General features: G+C 34.7%; 1 protein-coding gene across 1 annotated transcript; it reads left to right on the forward strand.

Moving 5' to 3' along the window:
* The first annotated feature begins 10,221 nt into the window (after window positions 1-10,221).
* LOC149551784 (glucan endo-1,3-beta-D-glucosidase-like) lies at window positions 10,222-15,283 on the forward strand. The gene is made up of 4 exons (XM_089787273.1): window positions 10,222-10,361; window positions 11,663-12,669; window positions 13,312-13,597; window positions 14,880-15,283. The coding sequence occupies exons 1-4, from the start codon at window positions 10,295-10,297 to the stop codon at window positions 14,909-14,911; spliced, it is 1,392 nt and encodes a 463-aa protein (XP_089643399.1). The 5' UTR covers window positions 10,222-10,294; the 3' UTR covers window positions 14,912-15,283.
* The last annotated feature ends 9,357 nt before the right edge of the window (window positions 15,284-24,640 follow it).

Below are 24,640 nucleotides of genomic sequence, written 5' to 3' on the forward strand. Positions count from 1 at the left end.
GTAAACTTTAGACATTCTTTGCAAATTTAATTGTCATATGACATGATACACTTTTTAGATCTGTTGATCACTACACAATCATTAGTTTTGTCCATGTTACAACCAAGATCATTAGTAGCATCTACGAAACCATTTCAAGATTACAATGAACCCTTAACCAAGATATTTTGGAAACTTCATGTCTGTCACTACTCAAGTTTAAGTGAGTGATTACAAATAGAGAATACACAATTATAATCCTTCATTTAGATCACAATAGTCATTCAACTAATGAACCTTATTTTTCCTTATAGATTAGAGTTTGATCACAGATACAAACTAACCTTCCCAAGTCTATGCTTCATGCTCTCTTTATTGGATCAATGGATGCATAATAGAATAAACTTATTCTCCTTACAACATGCTTAGTTTAGATAGTCGTCAACAAAGGATACTTTCTTTATGGTAGTTAGAATATGTACATGAAGTTAGTTATTACAAACATATAAGATTTTCTTGGTCATGCTTTTAATGATGCATAGAACTTGTTATAGACACTACTTAACCTTTCCTATAGTTAGGAACTTTATGCATTGATATTTTAGAAGAGTAGTTTTATTTTATTGTCAAAAAATCAATTCCACTATGATCTACCCATTAGGACATCATGACATGTCATCTCCCTCCCTCCCTCTCTCTCTCTCTCTCTCTCTCTCTCTCTCACACACACACACACACACACACACACACACACACACATTTTGGTTTTGTATTTGATGAGGACCAAGTCACTTTGGGGCTTGATGTTTCCTTGTTTCCCTAACATTGATGAGATCATTATATTCATTTGACCAACTTGCTAATGTGTTGTCCTAAAAAATTAGCATCCATTAATTGGTGGTTTTAGGACCCTTTAGATCTCATTTTAGTGATTTCAATATCAAAATGTCTTTCATTTTTCTTTCCTTGAAACTTTTCACACTTTCCTACGTTGAATCAACTTTGAATTTAGCAATTTTAGGACAAGGTCAACCAAGTTAGCATTGTGTCTTGGGCATTGTATTTAAGTGGTCTTTGGGTCTAATGCATGGGTGTTTCTTTATGACCTTTATTTGTGCTCAACCCAACAATATTGAATCCCGAAAAAGGTATAAAAGGACATCAAATTCTCTCATTTCAAGAGATCCCATTAGTACAATCAAAGATCATATGCAAACAATTATTGGTGATTTCAAGAGAAAGTGCAATCAAGCTAACTGGGGATTTCGATTCAATATTTGGAGGCAAACACCCAATTCAAGATATCCAAGTCTCCACTTCTTCATGATCCATTCAATAAAATGCAATCTTCTCTCATTGCTGAAAACTTCTCTCCCATGATGGCCAAGTATAAAACTCTCAAGTAGGAAAGAATATCCATACATCCATTCAAGATTTCAAGCTTACATTCATTCAAGATCTGCTATTGGAAATTTTGGATACATGCATTTGTGAAGGAAGATCCTGGATTCTACTAGACATTCCAAGCATACATTTCAAGCTTCTGCATGGATTTGAATGATTTCTACAACTATCCATGAGGGATTTTCATGAAAGGTGAATATGATATTTATCCCATTTATATTAATTTCCTTATGCAATTTCTATTTCATTTCAATGTTGATTCCTATAGATGGCCTTGACCAAGGCAAGCATCTATCCATAACCTTTTACCCTTCATTTTGTGTGCATGAACAAAAAATTAGAGTTTTAGATCTAGATTTCAGGATTTACATAATCAATTGTAGGTCCTTCATATAATTCATTAGATTTGGAGTCTTCAGGACAAAGTCAATTCTTTGGGACAAGGTTAAATTACTTGACATTATACTTTATATCTAGAGTTTTCATAATTATAAGTCACATGTGTTAGAGTCCAAATCCTTAACCATTTTTTATTCCGAAAAATTTGTGACAATCAACACTAAATCTAAAGTTTAATTTACCTCTTCCTCCTTCAAGGTGAGTTCATCTTTTCTATTTGTATCTTTGACTTAACTCCATACATCAAATTTGATATTCCATCTTGTTAGTTATCATTTCCTTTGTCATAGCTTCAATTCCTTTAGTTACATTTGAATAATGTTTTACATCTCTTATACATTTTATCATTAAAGGAAAACATCCCCAAACACAATCCATCCTCAAATTGAGATCTTGCATTAGCATCCCTTCATCCTGGGGTTGTGCTAATTTAATTTGGGTTTGAGGTTGAACTATTTGGGGGTATTCTGAAAGTATCATAACACCCATGAACACAACATTTTATTTGGTGAGTGATCTTCCTTCATATCATTTCTCACAATTCCTTATTATATAATTGGGATAATAGAAAAAATGGTCATGATAATTTTATAATTGTTAGTTATGTAGTAAGTAATGATCTTACCAAAATATATGATACATAAAAATTTGAGATAAAGAGAATTCTACAAAGGGAAAAAAAAACAAAGGCATGGAGGTTCTAATATATACTAAAAAAATGCTAGAAGGGTAATCTAAGAGGATGAAGAACTATGGAAGGTTGGGGACAAATAAATCTCTTAAGTATGTTATAGGGTTCTTTTGGAGTGTTACATCATCAAAGGACTAAAGTATTGCTTTGTATATATAGATTCATTATCAGATGAACTACTAGCATCCAATATGCCTTGTCATTACATTAATATTAAATGGAGTGATACCACATTTTTTAGAGGCAATATTTCTCTAACCTTATTATCTCTAATATCTTTTGTGATAGTAGTGAATTTCAAATGATAAAAAAATCTACTTATTGCACATTTTCCTTTCATTTGTAGGTCTGATGGAGCATGCATATCAAAGGATGGAATCACAAGATGACATTCACTTGGACAATTACTTTATATTGACTCAAATATTCATTTTATATCTAGTTATTTTCCATGCATCCATGTTCACGAGTGCTACATATTTTGAGATACATTTTCATTGTAGGGTTCATATTTACCTCATTTTTTGGACATATCTTGAGTGATATTTGCAAACCCATGCCAATTTTCTTTCAATTTTGTGCCCATTTTGATAAAACAACTTAACAAAATCATGTTCGACAAAGAAAATATTCTTGTGAAAAGTTGGGCATCTTATTACTCATGTATTTAGAAACATTCTCATGTACCTTATTCACATATGTGTACATTTTCTAAATTCCTATATCATTATGTCCATTATTGCCCCCACCCTTATACATACATTAAACATCTTCATTTTAGTATTTCATACTATTTGTCACATACATAGAATAGTCTTTAAAATATTACATTTTGACCCACTCCAAATCAAAAATAACTAAAAACACCTTTTCACACTTTATTGATATATTCTTGTATTCAAAGAAATTCAATTGCTTTATTTTCAAACGTTCAATCCTATATCATCTTTAAGTCAAGAATTTTTTTACAATGAAGGACCATGCTAATAATGCTTATGTTTGAGCATTAAAATGAATAAGTAATCTATATAATCATTGCAAAAACATTTTCATGGTTGAAGCTTGTGGTCTTTCATTCACATGATCATAAAGCTAGTTAATTCAAAGAATTTATGTAGAAGAATTTGTACCTTAGAGATGTGACAACCATTTTAATATATTATAAGATTCTAATATTTATTATTAGAATAAAGGAAACCACAATGAATTGAAGAATAAAAGAAATTAAAAACAAGAGTTCACTATACCAATCAAATATAGAATCAAAGGCTAAATTTGTTGATCTGATGGACGGATCTAGACTAATTGCAGTATTGAATGCTTAATTAAAATCAAATTAGCGGAAGTCTTAATACATTTATACATAAATGAAATCAAAACTTAAGATGAGAAATAGAATTGAGAGAAAAGAAGATAGAAAGTGCAAACAAAGTTTGATTTCGGAGTTTGTCACACATGTGACTACGTCTCTGGGTCCACTCCAATAGAGTACGATCGATCCGATTAATCTTCAGAAATCAATTACAATTATGCACCAAGAAGACCATTTCTTCTAGCACTTCGATAGCATAACAATACTCTAAAGTACAAAAATGGCTCCAAAATCCTCCCTAATCCTTCAAAACTTCACCAAGAGCAATTTTTCTCCAAGTCTCCCTTAATTTCTCATTGCCTCCAAATGACATCCTACCCCCCTTTTTATACAAAATAATTTGCTTAAATTGGCTCAAAACCAATTAAGGGTATAAAACAAAACACCCCCTTCGAATAACCCCTTTGCCATTTTTACATTTTGGCATTTATATAATTTTAGGGGTTAATGTTGTTAAAAATAAAAAATAAATCTATTTTAAGGGGGCTCCGCTATTTGATACAGATTAAATAACACATCTGCCATGCATTTAACAAGCCACATTAGTGGTGTATTGACACATAGCTATTTTAGGGGCGGCCAGGTCAAGGGTTCAACTCCCACCTATGCATCTTTTCGAACGGCTTTGGTGGCATTCATAGTTTAAATAGAAAATCTGTTACAAAGTTGTTAAATGCTCCATTGGTCTAGTGGCAAAGAGGGAAAGTAGGGAATGAGAGGTTGAGGGTTCAAACCTCCTCAACAAATTTTTAAACCACCAAATTTGAGCTTGAGGTGCCATGTGGCACTATTTTATTTGCTCATATTTTTGACATGTGTCATCACTTGAGTTGCTGATATCATGATGACATCATCACCATTACATTTTGCCTCCAAAATTTAAATGGCCATAACTTTCACATATGAAGTCCTTTTTTGACGAAACAAATGCCATTGGAAAGCTCTCATCAGGCTCTTCATTTTGAAATCCATTGTTGACCATTTTCGAGATGGTTTTATTTCTCCCCTTATCTAGCCCTCTGGTCTACCTGTTGACTAGAACTTTGACCGAGCATAACTTGAACAAACAGACTCCTTTTTGCTCCATTCAAGTTGCATTGGAATCAAGACGCTGAGATCTTTTTGATGGTACAAAAATTTGGAGATTTGAAGACACTTCAATTTTCACTGAAATTATCCACCGGATCAGGCCTCCCCACTGAAGACCTTTTGGACCTCCAAAAGTGACATTTACTCTGATATAAAGTGAGGACTTGGTCTCCCCACTTGTCCTATATCATCTGTACATCTGAATACCTGACTCACAAGCACACTGAAGACTACAACAACATTGTTGAACATAAACATTATTCTATCACTTCCATAAGAATCTACATCAATTGTCGTAGCCACTAACCAACAAACATTGACTAGCATCAAGCTGAACAATAATGCAGAAATGAAAGAGAATAAATCCACAACATATCGATCCTTCACAACAGGAACATTTTTACCCAAGGAACCATCAATGCTTTCAATCATCATTCCCTCATGCTGTATTGCAGGTACATCCTGCAACATTTGACCCTAGTTAGCTACTCCAAGTTCAAGTGTAGAACCACCTGTATTGATAGACATAAGAGTTAACTCTTTACTTGCATTAATTCCCCTCTTTAACTGCCCTGTGTTTGCAAAAGAACGATCAGTCTTACTCTTGTGAGAATGTACAATATACTGAATGCCATCTTTAAACAAGTGATAATGATTCTTTTCCCTATAGAAAATTGCTTTTCTATCATAAAGATAAGGGCTACCAAGCACTATCCCATAGATATCTAGTGGAACCACATCAAACTGTACTTCATCCACAAACTTACTAGTGATTACGAATCTTAAGGTGCATTGTCTTGTTACTTGCAACTTATCATTTTCACAAATCTAGCCTAGTGGATAAGGTTTCTTATGTAATGTAGTTTTCAATCCCAAGTTTCTTACAACACTTTCAGAGATCAAGTTCACTTGAGAACCACTATCTATGAGTCCATCAATTTTAGTGTTCTTAGCAACAACCCTTAAATGAAACAACTCATTCCTTTTCGTGTCTTCAGAGAAATCATTAACTGTAGAAGTAGAAGCACAACTAGTAATAGAAACACTAGAGATAGGAGCTCTACCTTTAAAACCCATAGCTGTTACCTTAGTCTCATCATCTGAATCTAAACCAAGATCTATAACAACATTTGTGGCTTTCTCCTTAACTTTTTGTTTCTGATCAAATTTCTGAGCCCACTTAGGCTTCAATCCAAGATGCAACTTCCAACAATGTTCTTCATCATGACCCTTCTTGTCACAATGAGTGCAAGAAAGTTTCTCATCCTTCTTGACTATAGCTGCCTTCTTTCCTTTCTCTATCTCTGCATTCTTAGAAGATTTCTTTACATCATTATCAAATTTATCAATAAAAGATCCTTTACCCCTTGACTCTAAGTGTATAGCTTAACAAACACTTCATCCAAATTACAAGGGTTCAATACCAAAATAGAATGCCTAAGGTAGGAATGAAGACCTCCTATGTACTTCAACAAAGTATCCTGGGTGTACAAAGGAACATTCAAAGCAATAGCCCTTTTCCTAAATTCATGGGTGTACTCTTGGATAGTTTGATCTTTCCCTTGCCTAAACATTCGCCAGTCCATCATTAACTGTTGCATATGTCCTAAGGGATAAAACTGCTTCTTAAGAGCATTAACAAACTCTTCCCAAGTTAAACTGACTCTACCATGTTGTGAAACTTCTGCCTTGGTCTTACTCTCCCACCAGGTTAAAGCTGTACCTCCTAACCGAAGAGTAGCTAATTGGATCTTATCAACATCATCTAATAGGTTCTGGACTCTACAATATACTTCTACTTGCTGAATCCAATCATCCAAATTTTCAGCATTAAGTTCACCACAATACTTAGGCAAGTCAAATTTTACATCCAGTTTGATCTTAGGCTTATATCCACTCTTGAAAGGATTAAAAGAAGTAGAATGAGGAGAAGATGGAGAAGAAGGAGAAGATGAAGAAGATGATGAAGACGGGGATGGAGGTTCAGGAGGGTCACTACCACCTCCTACTCTTTTGGCTTTGTCATCCTTTAATGAGGATTTTGCTTCCTCCTTCATCTTAGCCTTATTTTCCTTTCTCAATTGTCATTCGTGTCTCTCTTGGAGAAGAATGTCCACCTTAGCCTTCATATCAAGGAATGCTCTTCAAAATTCTTGCTCACTGATCTCATCAGGAACCTGCATTCCAAAAATAGACATCTTTGGAAAAGTTCTTCGCTTCCCGATCTCAGGATTAAATTCTTCAAGCTTGCCTTCGCCCTTCTGAATCCTGGATCTTGTTAGCATTCAAAAACAATTGCAATAATAGTTAATTGGGCTCTGATACCACTTGATTTGATGGACGGATCTAGACTAATTACAGTATTGAATGCTTAATTAAAATCAAATTAGTGGAAGTCTTAATACATTTATACATAAATGAAATCAAAACTTAAGATGAGAAATAGAATTGAGAGAAAAGAAGATAGAAAGTGCAAACAAAGTTTGATTTTGGAGTTTGCCACACATGTGACTACGTCTTCGGGTCCACTCCAATAGAGTACGATTGATCCGATTAATCTCCAGAAATCAATTACAATTATGCACCAAGAAGACCATTTCTTCTAGTACTTCGATAGCATAACAATACTCTAAAGTACAAAAATGGCTCCAAAAATCTCCCTAATCCTTCAAAACTTCACCAAGAGCAATTTTTCTCCAAGTCTCCCTTAATTTCTCATTGCCTCCAAATGACATCCTACCCCCCTTTTTATACAAAATAATTTGCTTAAATTGGCTCAAAACCAATTAAGGGTATAAAACAAAACACCCTCTTCAAATAACCCTTTTGCCATTTTTACATTTTGGCATTTATATAATTTTAGGGGTTAATCTTGTTAAAAATAACAAATAAATCTATTTTAAGGGGGCTCCGCTATTTGATACAGGTTAAATAACACATCTGCCATGCATTTAACAAGACACATCAGTGGTGTATTGGCACATAGCTATTTTAGGGGCGGCCAGGTCAAGGGTTCAACTCCCACCTATGCATCTTTTCAAACGGCTTTGGTGGCATTCATAGTTTAAATAGAAAATCTGTTTCTAAGTTGTTAAATGCTCCACATGGTCTAGTGGCAAAGAGGGAAAGTAGGGAATGAGAGGTTGAGGGTTCAAACCTTCTCAACAAATTTTTAAACCACCAAATTCGAGCTTGAGGTGCCATGTGGCACTATTTTATTTGCTCATACTTTTGACATGTGTCATCACTTGAGTTGCTGATATCATGATGATGTCATCACCATTACATTTTGCCTCCAAAATTCAAACGGCCATAACTTTCACATATGAAGTCCGTTTTTGACGAAACAAACGCCGTTGGAAAGCTCTCATCGAGCTCTTCATTTTAAAATCCATTGTTGACCATTTTCGAGATGGTTTGATGTAGCCCCTTATCTAGCCCTCTGGTCTACCTGTTGACTAGAACTTTGACCGAGCATAACTTGCACAGATAGACTCTTTTTTGCTCCGTTCAAGTTGCATTGGAATCAAGACGCTGAGATCTTTTTGATGGTACAAAAATTTGGAGATTTGAAGACACTTCAATTTTCACTGAAATTATCCACCGGATCATTTGTACTTGGAGAAAAGTCACAAACCACTTGACTCATCGCTTGGCATAGGTCTATTCTACATCCAACACAAAATATCTAGATAGAGAATTGCCAATTCTAATCCAAAAATTCATGATATTAACATATGCAACAAATTTATGTGTCATCTTCATATCTAAAGCAAGTACCTTACCTTTTGCATTTACTTTTTGTAATTACTATTTATTATTTTACTCTTCATAATATCTATGCCTACAAATTTAGAACATTTACTTCTTTAATTTTCAAAATAATTTTTTCTTTAAAATGAATATTTTTCTTTTATAATCTTTACATATAAATTACTAAATGTATCTAAATGTCCATAATATCTAAACCCGTACACTATACATTTTTGGTATATAAATATGCAAGAGATATTAAGACCCTCAAAGGAAATTCTAGCATGCAAGGTTGAAAAGTTAAAATTGAATACAATACAACAATTGACTAAAACTCTGCTGGTTTTAAGGGTAGGATCCCTGGTACTGTTAATTATTGTTATATTGTTACTTATGTTTTTGATGTAATTCATTAGGGGGGTGTGTGTGGTTGTTGGCTGCTTGTCGGCTAGTTTTTGCTGGTTGCCCCCTAATTTTGACTGTTTTTATATAAAAACAATTGACTAAAACTTTTGAAAGCTAAACATTTGATATATTATTATTATCAACACCATAACATACCTTATATCAACATCAATACTTAAGTAATGTAAAAAATTCATAATCTACATATTAAAAACAGTAAACAGTACCCCAAACTTCAAAGTCTCTAAAACGAAGACTGAATCAATCTTGAAAAGTATCCAATACCTTTTTTAAAACATCAACACTTAACTATGAAATAATTAGGTAGTCTACATATTAAAATCATTAGACCACACCCAAAAGTCTTCTAAAGCCAAGACTTCCTACATTTTAAAAGTAAACCAACACTTCATAAAGTATTTCCTTGTGCTTTCCAATCTAATAATCTAATAACTATTAGAGATAATAAACTAAACCTGCAAAACAGAAAGTCCAGAAAAGCTTAACAGTGCAGCCTTTCAAACCATGACATCACATTTGCAATATAAAATTGAGGAATAACGTACTATAATAGATGCCCGTTAAAGATGTCTTTCAAGGAAATTATGGAGCACTGACTTATGCTTACGTCATGATACTTGAAGCGATTATCTAGCATTCAGTGTCCGCGAGAACGATGTTTGGTTTGGAATGTTCTTTGCATTTGCCCTTAAATTATTCCAAAAAAATCTATGGTCATATTTTTACTTGCATAGACTGGATGGCAAGAAACTTCCGGAATTGTGAGTCAATTCTGCACCGGCACCTTCTGATTGAAACTGAAATGACAACTTTTTCACGTGGGTTAAGTGCAATGTTTTTCTACTGACTGTACACGGCCATTAAATATACTAGAAGATCGGATAAAGTTGTCTGATGCTGAGCTGTAAGCAGATTATGGAGAGAAGAAAGTGAATGGAATTGAGAGAAAGAGGAGTGAAAGACACGACGAAGTTCAGACCAGCTAAGAATCCCCCTTTCCGACTAGATGGCTTTCTGACAAGTAATCAATTTTAACTACTGTTGCTTTGATCACTCTGTCGTTTATGTGGCACACAATATAAATGAGAGGAGTAAGGAAAGGGCAGGGGCAGTAAATCTATTTACATTGTCGAAGGAGGGTTTGTGCTTGGTGAATAAGCTTTTTTTTTTTCATCTTACTCATGGAGATCATGCTGAGACTCGGTGCTATACTGTTGCTTGCCTCTTTATGGTGTATACCCTTTTCAGGTTCGTCTCTGAGCTGAACTGAATGGGATTTGTGGAATCAGAAATCTTTTAATTTTTCATTGGTAGTTGTGTTGTTTGTGAATTTGAATTATAGAAAGTTTAGCTAATTTAGTGAGAACAATACCCAGTGTTGCATATTGAAATGTTGTTGATGATGCTTGTCATGAAATTTTGTGAGTTTTGTTGACAATCTACCTAAATTTTTGAAAATTTCTAAAAGTTGCTGGTTTTACTGAGGGTTTGCCATTGATATGGCTGTCACTGTTAATGGATTGTTAGGGCTTTGGCTTTTTATAGGATTTTGGATATGGGTTCTGATTTAGTTCTCGTATTCTTGTTTTCTTGTCTTGGAAATTTATAGATTTGGTGTTGGATTAGATACCAAATATTGGGCATAGTACAGCTACGGTGTTTAGATGCTTGATACTGATAGTGACTTCAGCCAGAATCATTTGTTCTTAATTTTTTCCTTATGCATATTCTGGAATTTTTAGGATACAAAAGAAACAATTATATGGTAATCTTATTATTATGTTAAACATTATCTGGAATAATGTAAAGAGGACACAAATTAACAGTACAACAAATAGAAGATGTATTGGCTTGTCCAATTTCCATGAACCGGGGTATCTCGTCTGGACTGCCTTCTTTATCATCCTTTTCTCTTTAATTTCAATCTATTGATTCTTATATTGCATAGTTTGAGTATTGAAGTATTCATAGATTATCCTATCATTTGTTAAGAAAGTACTCAGTTCTTTCAATAGTCAAGAGTTCATATTCTCCTTGTGGTGGATGATGTACCCACAAGACACTTTACTTTCGGCTGGCTATAAAACTCGAAACAATAGATTTGAGTCCTCTGGACTCAATTTGGGTATTTCTGAGCTTATGCTCTTAGTTTAATTTCTAAATTTGAACTGGTTTGGTTGCTTAAGCTGATATGATTTTTACCGTGAACGTTGACCTGGTTTTAATTGTTGATATGGGTGGCTTTTGTGGGGGAAAATCTTCAGTGAAATTATGGGGAGCCTTGAACAACAATCTTATTGTGCAACATTTTTTTATCATCCATCATCAGGATGCAAAGGAACCAAGGAAAACTCAGGAAAACCTTGGTTCTCTTGCATTCTGATGATGGATCATGTAGTATGATCTGAAACATTGATGGTTAAAAACTGTTATGCAATTGAACCCAGAAGTGACCTCCAGAACCTTGCCTCATAGTCCACTAGATGTATAGAATGCCTCATGTATAAGTTTTGACTGTTATTAATGACTTGATAATGTGATGTTTGCAGAGGCCAGAGGTAGGACCTTAGTGGAGCGTTCACCTGCCCTTGGAGTGACCTATGGACAAGTGGCAGATAATCTACCCCCTCCATCTGCAGTGGCCAAGCTGGTCCAAGGCACAATTATTTCAAAAGTCAAGCTCTATGGTGCAGATCCTGCAATTCTCAAAGCCTTCTCTAACACGGGAATTGATATGGTGTTGAGCATTGCTAATGATCAAATCCCAGCTCTGAACCAGTTGTCTGTAGCCCAAGATTGGGTCAAGAACAACATCGTCCCTTTTGTTCCTGGAACTAATATCATTGCTGTTACCATTGGAAACGAGGTTCTATTTAGTGGAGATAATGTCCTAATCTCCCAGCTTCTTCCAGCAATGCAGAATGTACACACGGCCCTTGTTGGGTTGACACTTGATGGGAAGATTAAGGTCTCTACACCTCATTCCATGGCTCTACTTTCCTCCTCCGAGCCCCCTTCCTCTGGACGATTCAGGGACGATTCTATGGCCGTTACAAAATCCCTTGTGGACTTCCTTCATCAAACAGGGGCCCCTTTTATGATTAATCCATACCCTTACTTTGCTTATAAGAGTGATCCCACCGACAGTACTCTTGCCTATGCACTATTTCAAGCAGGCCCTGGGAAAACAGATCCAACCACAGGTCTTCATTACAGCAACATGTTTGATGCTCAAGTTGATGCAGTGTACTCGGCATTAAAAGCTTTGGGTTATGCAGACATGGAAGTGGTTGTGGCAGAAACAGGATGGCCATCTAAAGGAGACCCTGATGAGGCAGGGGTGAATGTGCAGAACGCATTAGCTTACAACGGCAACCTCATCAAGCATGTAACCTCCATGGTAGGGACCCCTCTGAAGCCCAATAAGACCATTGAAACCTTTATCTTTGCTCTCTTCAATGAGGATCTGAAGGGTGGACCAACCTCAGAACGCAATTTTGGGTTATTCAATGCAGACATGAGTATGGCTTATGATGTGGGGTTACAGCAATCCCAGGTAAGGAAACTATAATGCAATTTATCTGTTATGTTTTCCCTACAATAACCATTTGCTCAATAGCAGTTCCAAAGATACTATGTCCTCTTTCCTATCAAATGTAGCCCTAGTATTAGTAGGCCTGTAGCTTGTTGATCCTGGATTTGATCGTGTAAAAGTTTTTGTATCAAGGATTTGAATCTGTGATACATCATAGGGATGAACATGAAATAGAGCATAAGAGAGCATTTCAATGTATTGGATCACACTTTGTGATCTGTCATCGGGATGAACATAAAGAGAGCACAAGAGAGCATTTCAACGTTTCGAATCACATTCTATGATCCATCATTCGGGTGAACGTTTCGGATGAATGTTTGAGATGCTCTCTTTCATGTTTATCCTGATGATCACAGATGGTGATAGGAAACGTTGATGTAAAAACTTTTACACAATCAAATCCAGAAACAAGAAGCTACAAATTACATGGATTGTGGAAATCTACTTGTTCTAGTTGTAGGCCTGTTACCCAACTTCAATTATTAAGTACAAAGATTGTGGTTATGTCTTTGGTTATGTTTGAAAAGCCAAATAGATTTAAGGCCATATTGCACATCAGTTGTTGCACTATTGGATTTCTAATTGAACCTTTATTTGATGCAGACAACAAATACAACTCCTGCCCCTTCCACTGGTACACCTACTACAGCAAGAGTGTGGTGTGTTCCAAAGGCTGGCATAGATGAAAAAGCACTGCAGAAGAACTTGGACTATGCATGTGGGCAAGGTGTCGACTGCAAACCAATTCAACAAGGGGGTCCTTGCTTTGCACCTAATACAGTTTCATCCCATGCTGCTTATGCCATGAATGCATTGTACCAAACCTCAGGAAGGAACAGTTGGAACTGTGATTTTTCTCAGACAGCTACACTTACCACCGTAGATCCAAGTATGCATACCAAATCCCGCCTTTTTCCTTTTTTTAATCTTTAATCCTATTTATAATCTATTTAAAAACAATCAATAATTTATAATAGTTGATATTTGAATTTTATTAATTCATTTGTTAGTATAAGTAAATACCAAATAGGAAACTAATGAGTTCAAGGAGAGACTATTTAATCAAACCATCAATCAAAACATCCTATATTTTGGACCAATTAGTTTTCCGAAAAATATCTGATGCAAAATATTATCGACTACTTTTCTTGTTGTATTCTAGTAATCATTATCTCAATCTAATCATGCAGTGGTGCTTTTGATCAATTCCTCTGTCTAATGTGAAATAAGTGCTTATGTAATCTCTTCAATTTTCACTGAAATCATTTAACCAGCTGAAAACTTATCAGATCTCCGTTTAACCAGCTGAAAACTTATCGCTTGTTAGAACTTATAAAAAAGTCTTATGAGCTTATATCTTATCTGATCCTATGAATATAGAGACAAACTTGGAAATCTGTTTCAACAAACATTTCAATCTTTCTGGATTTTGACTATTATAAGAAACTGTTTCTTGACAGCCAGTTTCTTTAATGATATCAGATCTTCACAATCCATGATTCTAGTCAATGTAGTTTCTGAATGAGACAGTGTATAAGCTTTCTGCATCAAATTCACAAATCCACAAAGCTGCAGTAAAAACCAAAGCAATTTATTGAAGTAAGAATCAGTAAAATCCAATTTCTAAAGCCATGTTCTAAATTCTACATTAATAATTCCTTCATTTTGTTCTCAATATGCATTGTGCTAGTTCCTCAGTTGGGAAATCATCAAAATAAAATTCTACACAAATAATTCCTTCATTTTTTTTTCCTCAGTTTGCATTGTGCTAGTTTCTCAGTTGTTGGAAAATCTATCAAACATCTTATGATCATAGTGTGAAGCTTTCTCCTCAGAGATCTTGTATTTCATAGATTCATCCGTGTGATTATTGCCAGCCATCCCTTCAATCAACACTTCAAGAAACACAGCCAGTACATATAAATCATCGAATCCTCATAGTTAGCACCCCATGTTTTACTTTTTCAGTAACATGTTTTCCATACCCTATAGTCAGAGTACATTATAAGTTGTTTGGATTTTTCACTGGATAATATTGATGGGAATGTAGAAAACCTATGGTAGTGGTCACTAGCTTTTGTAATGCATGAAATGTTATAAGGCCAGACAATTAGATTTTTGGAACTTGATTTCATATCTAACAAAGATGCAAAATGTGTGTGATTTATCAGGTTATGGAAGCTGCACATATCCACATCCTTGAAGTGGTGATTGACTAAAATAATATGCATAATCTATGATGCCATTGAAAAGCACAATGGCCAAGCTAGTATTCTATTTATATGTGTGACTGCAAACTCGACCTGGGTTCATATACTATAGCCTCTTGTAGCTGCAAGTTATTGCGTATATGTATATTGACATGCAAATTGCATAAAAATCTGAAAATGTGGTGATGCTTGATGCTTCAATGTACTAATAATAATAGCAATCTCAAGATGGGTTTGTCTTTTTAATGCATCATAAATAAATTTTCCGACAGAATGTTCAATGTAAGGCAGTTGTATTGCAAAGCTTCATTTCGATGCTATCTTGAATTAAATAAGAAAATGTTGGGACTTTGGAGTGACCTAAACACCATTGAATTATAGGCGTGCATGGCAAGCGATTTCTAATGTAAATGTTGAAGCTCTCCAATCTGAATGCCAAAGTGGAAAACAAAGTTAAATTAATAATTAAGGCAGAGCACACAACCTTGTGGAACCTACTGATGCATTTGAATCATAAATGCTGTTAAAAGTCGCTGCCATCAATAATGTCAAGAACGGCCATAACTATTTTGAAAAGACGAAAAGCAAGAAATGAGTCAAGTTGAGTCAATTTAGGAAAGCTTTTATCTTTTGTGGAAAATGATAATGATTTGTTTTGGCTTCGTGACCATATGATGATAAGGTACATGTGGCACATGGTATGTTGTGTGATAATATGCTTCATCTGGTCACCTTGACGAGTCAGCCTTTGTGGGACACATATCAGTAGCTGTAAATTCAATAGAGAAATGAAACGTCCATATCAATTGTTTGTATCTATATGGTTCAAGAAGGAGATAGACCATACGTGAAATAAGGAATGCTTATTTTTAAGTAGGATTTTTAAAAATTTTATTGATGATTATTTTTCAATTATATGAAATTTTATAATATTATGGCGAATAATTCATTAGTGATGAAAGTTGTGATAAAAAGTACACATACCTAGAAATAATGATTTTATTATTATAATATTGAGCTTAATTAATTATCAAATTTTAAGGTTAAATTTAGCCCACTTTTATCATTACAGTTTGCCTCCAAATTATTGAATGGTGGTTTGCAGGAAGCACCCTTGTTATTTTGAACTGTTGGATGATCCTAGATCAGTGGCTTAAATCCTATTTCAAGCCAAACTTCTAAAATGATACCAAGTTTTAAAGAAATTTCTCAAATTAAAGACATGTGTCCCCAATCAAATCTATTTCATGACAAAGTGAGAGAGAATAAAAAGTTTCATGGAAAATCTTCATAATATAGACATGTCAAATCTACATACTTAATATGTACCGTAGCTTAATTTTTGACCAAATATTAGCGAATATGACCATCAATTAAGACAAGCCTCGAAAATTGTAGGCGAATATAGTGAAATTACTATGTATCAAAATTAGATTCCATTGATGAAGTCATCACTAAAATATAAATACTTCTATATTATTATTGGTGATTAGCTTAAGCATGGGAGCCAATTTTGGTAAAGTGTAGGAAACATAAACACCCCCAAAGTGCAAAAAAGAAGCCGCCAAATCGGGGGTCCCTGATGAGTGAGATTAGCCACTAAAGTTATCATTTTTGTGAAATTAGTTGTAAGCATCCAAGCATATGAATGATGTCAAGGAATAAAAATAGGGAAAGAGCCCCAATAGCTGTCCATGGTAACTTCACGCATCTAGAATTCTTAATCTGCATGTCAAAATTTGTCAAAAAAAAATCGGCGAACCTTCGTAGATAATTGAAGAGCTTAAAGCTAATCTTTCGACTTTTTTGCATTTATAAAGCTCTTTGTAGAACTTGTAGAGTGTGAGGTGGTCTAACATTGTCATTTTAAAACATTTGTTTGGAACTTGTTATGTTCACCTTCCAGTAGCTGCTCACCAAAGAAATAATACTTTTTGCACAAATGGACCAATTCCCAACCAAGAAAGCTAAAAATGATCGACTATTAGTACTTGTGTGACCGACTATTAGTACATGTGTTACCATTTTTGGGGCTTTTAAAAAGCGGTAATTGGGAGGATCTATAATGGATACTGTAGCGATCATTGGACCCCTTGGTGGCTATTGGGTCTCTTCTCCTGATGAATACATCATATGTCAAACATGTTTAAGATCAAGAATGATAAACCGTGATAGTAATATATACTTTGAGATTTGAATCGAGGAATAAATGTTGCACACAATATGCACAATCTAGAAAAAAATGGTTATGTGGTTCTGAATGGCCTAAACCATCAATATGGGAACATTGGGTACTAATACAGACATGTGCCTCCAATGCGACTTCAAAGAGCATGATCTCGTAGGGTGGGATTCAAGGGAATAATTCCCTAGTAGATTCAATTAGGAAAGAGGTAATGTGGAGGGAAGGTGTGATGTATCTAGTGTAGAAGGAACATATGGAAATACATGATGCATGAGATGTAAAAAATATGGCCATGAAAGCATATAATATGATAAAGTGAAGTAATCTTGTGAGTGGTGGGTAGGAGTATGATGTACTCAATGTAAATATTAGTGGTAATTTCATGGGAAAATAACATGTTTTCAATCTAAAAAAATCTTCTAGAAGTATGTAGACTCAATGAGTCACTCTTACATGTGATATATTAATGCTGATTGTGTATGCTCTAAGAAGGGGCCATGAGAATTTAGGACAAAAAGAAGTATATCAATAATCAATGTTGAGATGTAAGTCTCATGGTAAGATAAATGTCATAGATATGATAGTAGTAAAGCATGGGAAACATGAAAAATGTAGAAAAAATATAAAATTGAAGAATAATAAGGCAACATAAATAAAGAAAGTGGTAAAAGAAGCATCATTAAAAATGGAGGGTGGATATAAAAAGACAAAAGGTGAAAATGGACTAATATAAGTGGGTGGGAATAAATGCAAAATGAAATAATACATGAATATGAAAAATGATGTGAATAGGTGTAAGAGAAATGTAAGTTAAGAAAATGAGTGTATACCAATGCTTCCTAATGAGTTAGAACAATCACATGAATAAATATAGAAGGTTAAATTAGCTACCATTTAAAGTCAACAAAAAAGAGTGTAATGAAAAATGGCAAGATGTTAAAGAAAATAGAGGAGAATAGGTAAATAGGTGATATTTAAGGTATAGGTATACATAGATATATTCTAACATTATGTTCATTAATCATTGAACAAAACCTTATGGATGCCAATTTTATAATCATAGATTGGGGCTCATTTAAGAGTTCATCTTCTTAATCCCAATATAAACCATTTATATTGTCTTCTTGCTTTGTTTGCTTGCCATTTTCTATGTGTTTCTTCTTCATATTTTTTCATGTTAGATGTAACCATGAGATTAATAAATATATTTCCAAGAACGTCCTTACTCATTATTGTTTCTTAACTCATGATTGTGGTGGAAGGTTAGGCTTCTAATGCACCACGTCTTTTTCTTTTGGTGTTCAAACTATGAAACATGAGCACTGTTTTTCCTTTTCTTTACAAATCTATTTTGATACATTACCTCCTTGTATCATCATTTTACTATTTAGGTACATTATTATGTAATTTTGACTCGTAATGTTTTGGTTATTGTTTATTCTTTGATCTAGGTGGATCTAGAAGGCCTAAAATTTTCACAGTCTTAGAATCTCATAGAACCAACATTAGTGACTAGAGCTTCTTGATACAACCCTGATGCATTTTGAATCGCGTCGAAAGGAGGTCATGGTGAAAATTTATGCTAGGTCAAAGTTTGGTCAAATTGAGAACAGAGATCATCAAAAAGGTGGAAAATTAATCATCTCCAAAGTGGTCAACAATGGGTTTCAAATTAAAGAATTCGTCAAGAGTTTTCCAATGACGTTCATTTTGTGTAAAAAAGAGTCCATATGTGGAAGATATGCTCATTTGAAGAGAGTAAAAAGCTTAAATCAAAATGATGACATCAGTATGATAAGAGTGTTCCAGTCAGATTGATGGTGTGGCATTGACATGGACTAGTAGTAGGTTGACGTGTCAACTAGAAAATAGTATAGTGCCACGTGGCATTAGATGGCAATCTCGGTGTGTTTGTTAAAAGCTCATTTTAAGGGATTTGAATCCTGAAGCTCTCCCTTCCAAGAAACCATAGAGACTGCTAGGCCAAACATGGCATTTGAAAATTAATTTGTCAATTGTATATTTGAATGTTTTCAAACCGCTCACAACTTACTAAAAAACAAATGGGTGTGTGGGGCTCGAGCCATCCCCACCATATATGGGGGTAGTTAAAACAAATATATTGCGAGGGTAGTTAAAAAAAAATATAACGTGTCCTAAACATAGCAAAATTTTAAATCCAAATTTAAAAGTTTGCTAAAGAAAATCAACGTGAACCCTTATCAGTTTTATAAACCAACGTATATTAAGGGGTTGTTATTTGTGAAAATAAGGGGTTAGCTTGTTTTGTTGGATTTTATTATTTGAGGAGTGTTATTGTTTTTTATGAATGGCTTAAAATTATAAAAGTTAAAAAGAGTTACTTATTGTTGAAATTACAAATGGGAACTATACACATCTTGTGGGGGAGGTGTGAATCAAAAGTTCAAACTTCAACACTTAAAACCTTCTACCATTCATTTGATGCATCAAATATATGAACTACAAATAACATGTAAAGTAAATAAATCAAAACATGTAAGCACACACAAACTTGACACCTGATATGATTACCCATAAACCCTCCAAATGAGAAGGTAAAACTGGGGTGGGGATGACACCCACAATTCTTCACTACTATAGCAATAAAGTGTCACCAATTATGGTTACAAAGTGTTGACCATGAAACATGATCTACCTTGTGAAAGGCCTGCCCTAAAGGCTTACAAGGACTATTAGGTCCCACCTTGTTAGAGGATTTTAACACCTTGTTAGAAGTGTGCCTGATTAAAGGACTTTAGAACATTCACTTGGAATGTCACTCTGTAATTTTTTTTTGCAATGGCTGTTAAGTCAACCTTAGTCCAAAGGATTTCAACTTAACTAATACAATTGTTAGAGAGTATAATAGAGTATCTGATCTGATATGACTTACAACTTTAACTTGCTGATTTCATATCTCCATTCTATCCTTCTTGATCCTTTTTTATTTAATGTGTCAATGCCATGTCTTTGATTCTGCTCTATAACTTGATTCTACAATGCTTTCACTCTACTAAGTCAGCTTGAATGATCTTTAAACAATACATTCATTCACCCCTTGATATCACTTCTCTTTCTCGACCATCTATTGACACTTATCATTGAGGACTTCGTCTTCCTTATAAAGAATTTGGTGGCTTAGGGTTAGGTATAAATTTACAGCCGAGATTCATTCATTTTGCCTCTTAACTCCTATTTTCTGATTGGCTGCATGTGATTGCATAAGGAATTTTGAATAGATTCATCCTTATCTTCAAAAGCTTCGAGATCTATCCATAAGTCGGTATGAAGATTGTTTGCATAGTTGTTTGTGCCATCACAAACAACTAAGTCCAATATGTGTTACTCGACACTTAATGTTGTTGATGCTCGACACATACTGTAGTAATGTTTCTGGCTCGACACTTGAACTTTCTCGGCATCAACTATCTTCTCGGCACTTGAATCACTCAGCATGGTCTATTTGCTCGACACTTGAGTGACTTGGCACATGAGTGACTCGACACTCATTGTAACTCAGAATCTATATATTTACATATTATACTCAACATATATTACTAGTTCAACATGAACTAAGTAAATGTCTTAAGTGTGTTGACACTCAATTGTCAAAACCAATCTGAGATCAACAATCTCCCCCTTTGACATGAGTGTCAAAAACACTTAATTGCTCATAAAAAATCTAATCTCCTCAATTATAATACATTCAAAGCTCGACATATATAGAAAACTTCAAAAAAAATAAAAAATCTGTCATAGACTATTACCTCAAATATTTTGTAACTCCCCCTAAGTTAATGTGCCTATTTTATTCAAAATATGTTCTCCATTCTAAGTAGATTTGTCTCTTGCTGATACTTTTTGGCTTCAAAAATATTGATACTCTTTATCTGATAGACTCTATTTCTGCTTTTTTGCTAATTTTCTGTTTGCTCCCCCTTTTTGTGTGCCCCCCTTTGGTTTATCTCCCCCTTTTTATTTATCTGTATTCTCCTCCTTTGCTTAATATCTCCTATTTATATTCCCTTGCATATTTATTTATCTCCCTCTTTTTGAAATTTATGTCAAAGGGTCTATACATTGATTGTGTATTCGTCCAATTTTTTTTTGTGGAATTCCATTATAATCTTCAGAGCAGCATCCCAGTTGTCTAATGCAACATCTAATGACTTTATTTGGATTGCTATCTCTGCTGCAAGGTGAACTAGTCCATCTAATGTTGAAAGATTTGAATATTTCTTCATCATAGTCTCTGCATATCCTAGTTCCTTGTGGAGTATGTCCATATGAGGTGTTAGGGGAGCTTAGATGTTAGTCAAATTGGCTCTTATATTAGCCTCTTCGACTATTAACATGGCTAGTTGACTTTTTGTTTGAAGCAATGAATGTAAATGCTTCTCACTTTGAGTTGGGTGCTTAGGTAATTGCATACTTGAGAGTTTCAAATTGTTCTCTAGACTCAAAATTTTATGGCTTGTTTCTTGTGTGAAGAGTGCGGGATCACACAATTTTGTGTATAATGAGAATATGTTCTCAAGTACCTTCACTTTCTCAATTGTTGTAGCCAATTCAACTTGTGCTAGTGCTATGTCACCAGATATTTTCTCATTGACTTTCCCTTGAAATTTTCTTTTTGACCATTCCATAAGTTTTACATTTGTATCTTGGTCTTCATTATTCACCTGTTCCACAATATCTAATAGTTTTTCTAATATTGGCTTGGATTCTTCAAGTGTAGGAAAATTGAAAGCATCTAGGAATATGTCTTTTATTTCTTGCAATGCTTGCCTATGTTTATACTCCTTTATGAGTATTTCTTGATTTTTTTTCCTTTCCAAGGCTTCTTGCATTATGCATATTTTATGTAGTGTCATGGTTGCATAATCATATTTAGGTATCACTATTTCTTCATCTAGAATTGCATCTCCATAGTGAAATACCTTAGCAACCTTGGATGAGCTGGAGCTTGGTGCTAAAATCTGCAATAGTATGGCTTTAGTGCTTGACCCCTGAAGGACTTTTATAGGAGAGCTAGATGTTGGTAGATTTACGAAAGCTTGTATGGCTTCTTGATCCTTATCCTTTGGTATGCCCTTGGTTTCTTTAGATCTACCTTGGTCAGTTACAACTAATTGAGCCAAACCTTGTGTTTGTGCATGAGGTACATACACATTTATTTATCTTGTTTGTTCTTCTGTAGTTTTCTCTTCTTGAGCAGTCTGTGTTTGTTCAACCATATCAAGTCTGAAAATTGTGTCAACCTTTGTAGATGTATCTTCTGATTGTATTAAATGTTGAGCACTAGTAGCTAAAAGGATGATATAAGGTGGTTCTTGTGTGTTCACCTTATCCCTTGTAATGTTAGCTACTACTTTCTGAAGGTCATCAACACTGACCAATATTGGATTCTCACACAATCTGGCTTGTAGTGTGGATTGGTCAAGGATCTTCTTTAGGTATTTTGCAGTTAATGGGTTGATTTTATGAGCTAAGCTATCAGGAACATCCTTTATAGTTATAGTGTCTGCAGGTGTGCTTGTATCACATGGAGGGCTCATGGTTGGCATTTGTGTGTCTTGCACACTCTGTTCTTCTCGTTGCTCTTTAGCTGTGGCCATGTCTTTTGTCTTTTTGTGTGTCTCCTCCACATTACTATCATCTTTTTCTTTTACTATTTCTTCCTCATTGTCCTCATCCTCATCTCCATCATTTCTTCCTTCAAATGGGTCTTCCTCTCCTTCTTTTACTATTGTTAATACATAAATTAATTTCCACATTTGAGTGGATTTCTTCACAACATCTTCAATATTGTTATGAAGTATGCTGAATGCCCTATATTTAGGTAAAAATATGCTACCATACTTCTTATTTTCCTTAACAATTTTAACTTTTGTTAGTTCTAGCATCACTTGGGCTAGGGTTGATTCTCTTATTTGTTTCTCCAAGTTTAAGCAGTAATGCCACTTATTTTCAACAATTGTGTACAACTCCTTTGGCATTGTATTTTCTAATTCAAGTGGAGTATTCTTGAATTTAGACATCATTGCATAAACTAACTCTTCTAGTTGGTTTTTCTCTTCTCTACCAAGCTTTCCAAAATCAATATTCTTTGAGCCTGTCATATCTACATTATCCTTAACATTATCATAGATATTCTCCAGATTAGATTTAGGTGCATAACTTACCACTCTAAACTAACTTGTATCTTCAAACTTTGTTCTTTCATCATCTGTTTTAAGTTGTGCAATGTATTTTCTCCTTTGTTTCTTTTGCACTGGGCCCTTTTTTTTAGTAGCCTTTGTTTTCTCTTTTTCTTTCTCTTTGGCCTTTTGTGTGCTGATCGTTGTACTTGCCTTGGTTTTTGGTGTTGTTGGATTTGCTCGGCTAGGCCTAGCAGTCTTCTTGCCTTTGGTTTTTTCCATAGACTAAGCCTCGACCTTGCTCGTTTTAGGTGCTGATGACATTGGTGCTTCTTTGATCTCTTCCTTGACACCTTGTTCTTCTTGGTCCTCACCCATGCCTTGGGTCAAAGCTAGAGGTTCTTGAGCTTGTACCTCTTCTTCCTCTTCATCCTCTTCTTCTTCTTCATCTCCTGCATCTTCTCCAAATTTTGCCTTCAATTTCCCCACTAATTTGTCTTTCTTCTTTAGTGTGGAGGCTATCTTCAACTCCATTTCAACTTTTGACTTCATTACATCATAGTTTCCAAATATCTTGGTTGTTTTGTCAATCTTCTCTGCTAGGAGTGCAGTAATGATAGCTGGGGCTTCATCAACATTTATTTCATAGCCTAGGGGTCTTAACCATCTAACCCTAGGTATAATAGCCTGTATGTACGTGTAATCAATATCTACAAGGAAACATATGTCATTGTAGTATTGTTCAACTAGTGAGACAGGTGTCCTCAACCTCTGCTTCATAGACTTCTTAAAGTCTTCAAAATATCTTGTCATAATTGTCTCAAAGTTTTCTCCCATTTGCTCAATATACTCATTGATTTGAACAACCACCGATCTATTTGTCTTCCATCCAAATTTACCAAAAATGGCAACTCATTCTACACATAGAAGAATATGCAAATTGAAATTGATCCAAATTTGCATTGAGCACTTTTTGTCTTCTTGATTGCTCCAAGCTTCTCCATTATTTGTTGTAGCTAAAGCTCTACAAGATCATAAGTATGATCTTTCTTGAAAAATTTGTAACCAACATCAACTGCTATGTAGGGTACACTATTTAACCTACGCAACTGATAAAATTTGTGAGAAATAACCCTTATTGCAAAGTCAAGAAGTGGATCTGTAATGGTATCAATGGTAATTCCTCACTTATTCCACTTAGCACCAGTATTTTTCTCAATTACCTCTTTGGAGTCACTACATAGGGTCTTAGGCCGATCTAGGGTCAGAAAACCAGTTACCCTATCAAGAATTCTCTTTGAAATTTTGATAGGTCCACCCTCTAACTACAAACATCCATCATGAATTCTACTCAGAACTATCTTAATCCACTCAGT

This window comes from Cupressus sempervirens, chromosome 6 (genome assembly GCF_028749045.1).
Source record: "Cupressus sempervirens isolate cs-2001-9-10 chromosome 6, ASM2874904v1, whole genome shotgun sequence".
Lineage (NCBI taxonomy): Eukaryota > Viridiplantae > Streptophyta > Pinopsida > Cupressales > Cupressaceae > Cupressus > Cupressus sempervirens.